The sequence below is a fragment of the Acomys minous genome, assembly GCF_964271855.1.
Source record: "Acomys minous genome assembly, chromosome: 7".
Classification (NCBI taxonomy): Eukaryota; Metazoa; Chordata; class Mammalia; order Rodentia; family Muridae; genus Acomys; species Acomys minous.
The window spans coordinates 27,424,728-27,427,177 of NC_140488.1; the positions used below are offsets into that span (position 1 = coordinate 27,424,728).

A 2,450-nucleotide genomic window follows, 5' to 3' on the forward strand; every position below is an offset into this window, starting at 1 on the left:
AAATAGATTGGTACCATATCTCTCCATAATGTTTTTGAAAATACAGCTACTGGAAGTAAGTATTTATATGTAATTTATTCAACAATTACTTCATTGGAATGCCTTATCTGTCTCTAGCATTTTACTTCCTAAGAAAATTATGAAATTGTTATCCTTGAAACTAAAACAAACTAATCATCTGAGAGCATAGTTTCTCTTTTATAGAGCCTTAGACAAATGGGAACTTGCTGCCTCAGTTCTCGAAATAACACTAACTATCAATTCAAAAATGATTTGATAACCTTCATAAAGGTGTAGGGTGATATTACTTGTATTTTATTGAAAGCTCCAAGGTTTTCTTAGACATTTTGTGTGTTCTGTGAACTAGGGACATGAGAAAGCAATTTGAAATATATTCATAGAATTCTAATCAAACAAATGTCTATGCATAAGGCCCTAGAACCTTTTAGTACACACTTATTAAATACATATTTGAACAATTTACTCACTCTTTACTGAGTAAAAGCACATTTAAGGGACCTAAAAGAGAGGAAACACATATGCATACAGCAAATAAAAATATCCTTTGGATAAGAGGAGAGATGACTCAGAGGATGAGTGCAGAGGACATGGGTTTGGCTCTCAGCAGCCAAAACAGGCTACTCAAACCACCTGTAATTCCAAGGCCAGGGAATCTGATGTTATCTTTTGGGCTCCATTGGCAGTTGCATGTCCCTGGTACGTATACTTAAACACACTCTCACAGACACATATCCACACACATACACAGAGACACACTAAATATTTAAGAAATTACTTTGGGGGTTTAAATAATTAAAACACGAAATCAGTGATGATTTTATTGATCATTTTATTGAATGCCAAGGAATGATGTTTACCCCCACCAATACTCCTGCCATCTGGCATGGATAGTAGTTCCCAGAGTTCAGTGGTCCTTAAAAGCATTTTCTTTGAACCACAAATGCCCCATACTCCTTGAAATCATGAGCAGTGACCCACATCTGCTTGAATGTTGTCAAGGAAGTCATGACAGATCCACCAATCCAAGCAGAATAACATCTGTCTGGAGAAGCTGTGATCTTGATTGGGGTTCCCTCAAAAGCCAGAGTTTCCAGTTCTCTCAAGAGTCTATCCTGTAGCCCAGGGAACAAGGTAGTACCCCCAGAAAGCACAATATCAGCAAAGAGAGTCTCTTGGATGTCAGTGTCACACTTCATGATGCTGTTGCAGACCATTTTTGAGATTCCTAAATCATGAATACCTAGATGGTCAGGTGTAAAAAGAACCTCAGGCACCTTGCACAGGTGGTCATTCATGTGGATGACATTCCCATCTGGCAGTCTGTATTCTTTTAGGACCTCCTGCTGGCAATTTTGGGTGTCTTTACACCCCAAGGAGACACTGCATACTTTCTCCTTAATGTCATCCACCACTGCTTTGTTGAGGATACAGGGGAAGGTGTAGCCTTTAGCAAGGAGGAGTCGGGTGAGGTGTTCTGTTATATCTCTTCCTGCCACATATAGCTTGGTGATTCCATGAGGTAGAGAGTAGCCCTCATAAATGGGAACAGTGCAAGTGACCCCATCTCCACTGTCCAGTACCAGGCCAGTAACACAGGCAGAAGCACACAATGCCCCTACTGCATGATTGCAAAGGTACAAGGCAGGTACATTAAATTTCTCAAACATTATTTCTGTGGTCTTCTCTCGGGTCTCTCGTGGGTTCAAGGAGGGCTCAGTCATGAAAACTGGTTGTTCACTGGGTTTCACTCCTAGCTCCCATTCAAAAAGGTCCTTCCACAGTTTTTCCATGTCATCCCATCTAGTTACCAGCCCACGTTCAACAGGATAGTGCAAGTATAAGCCATCATACATGCACTGGGCTTCTTCTCCCACAAAGTACCTTTTACGATTGGTTCTTGCTGATGGTATGTTGAATTTAGGGTGACCAACAACAGAGCTGATAACACGTTGGGGCTCAATCTCTCCTGAAATTCCAACCTTACAGAGTCCAGAACCATTGTCAAAAATCACAGCTGGAGCATCTAATTCAACTGGATGAAACATGTCTGGATTTGATCTTTTGCGCGTCACTGATGGAAATTGTAGTTGGACCACCCAGAGAAATAAAAGGTACCTCAGTTGTTCCCAGATCACCAAAGAGGCATGTCCTTAGCCCATGAATGTTGTCTCCTTTCTGATGGTACAGAGTCTGCTGAGAGGCAACTTCAGGGATAGATGTTTCTTATGTCATAATGTCGTCATGGCAATAGCTGCATGCTGTCAGAATCAAGAGGTGGGAGGGGGTCTCAAGCCAACACTATTCAGTTGGTGAGAGATATCACAGCTTGCAGTACCCTGTCAAATCAGAAGCCTAGTTGCATATCCTAGAATTCAGTCTTTTTTTCTTTTGTAATGTTTTTTATTTTATTTTTAAATTATAAAACAGAT

The 2,450-nt window shown here is 40.7% G+C and overlaps 1 protein-coding gene across 1 annotated transcript; it reads right to left on the bottom strand.

Moving 5' to 3' along the window:
- Positions 1-867: 867 nt before the first annotated feature.
- ACTRT1 (actin related protein T1) lies at positions 868-2,211 on the bottom strand. Its single transcript, XM_084790244.1, has one exon. The coding sequence runs from the start codon at positions 2,064-2,066 to the stop codon at positions 936-938; it is 1,131 nt and encodes a 376-aa protein (XP_084646370.1). The 5' UTR covers positions 2,067-2,211; the 3' UTR covers positions 868-935.
- Between the last annotated feature and the right edge of the window lie 239 nt (positions 2,212-2,450).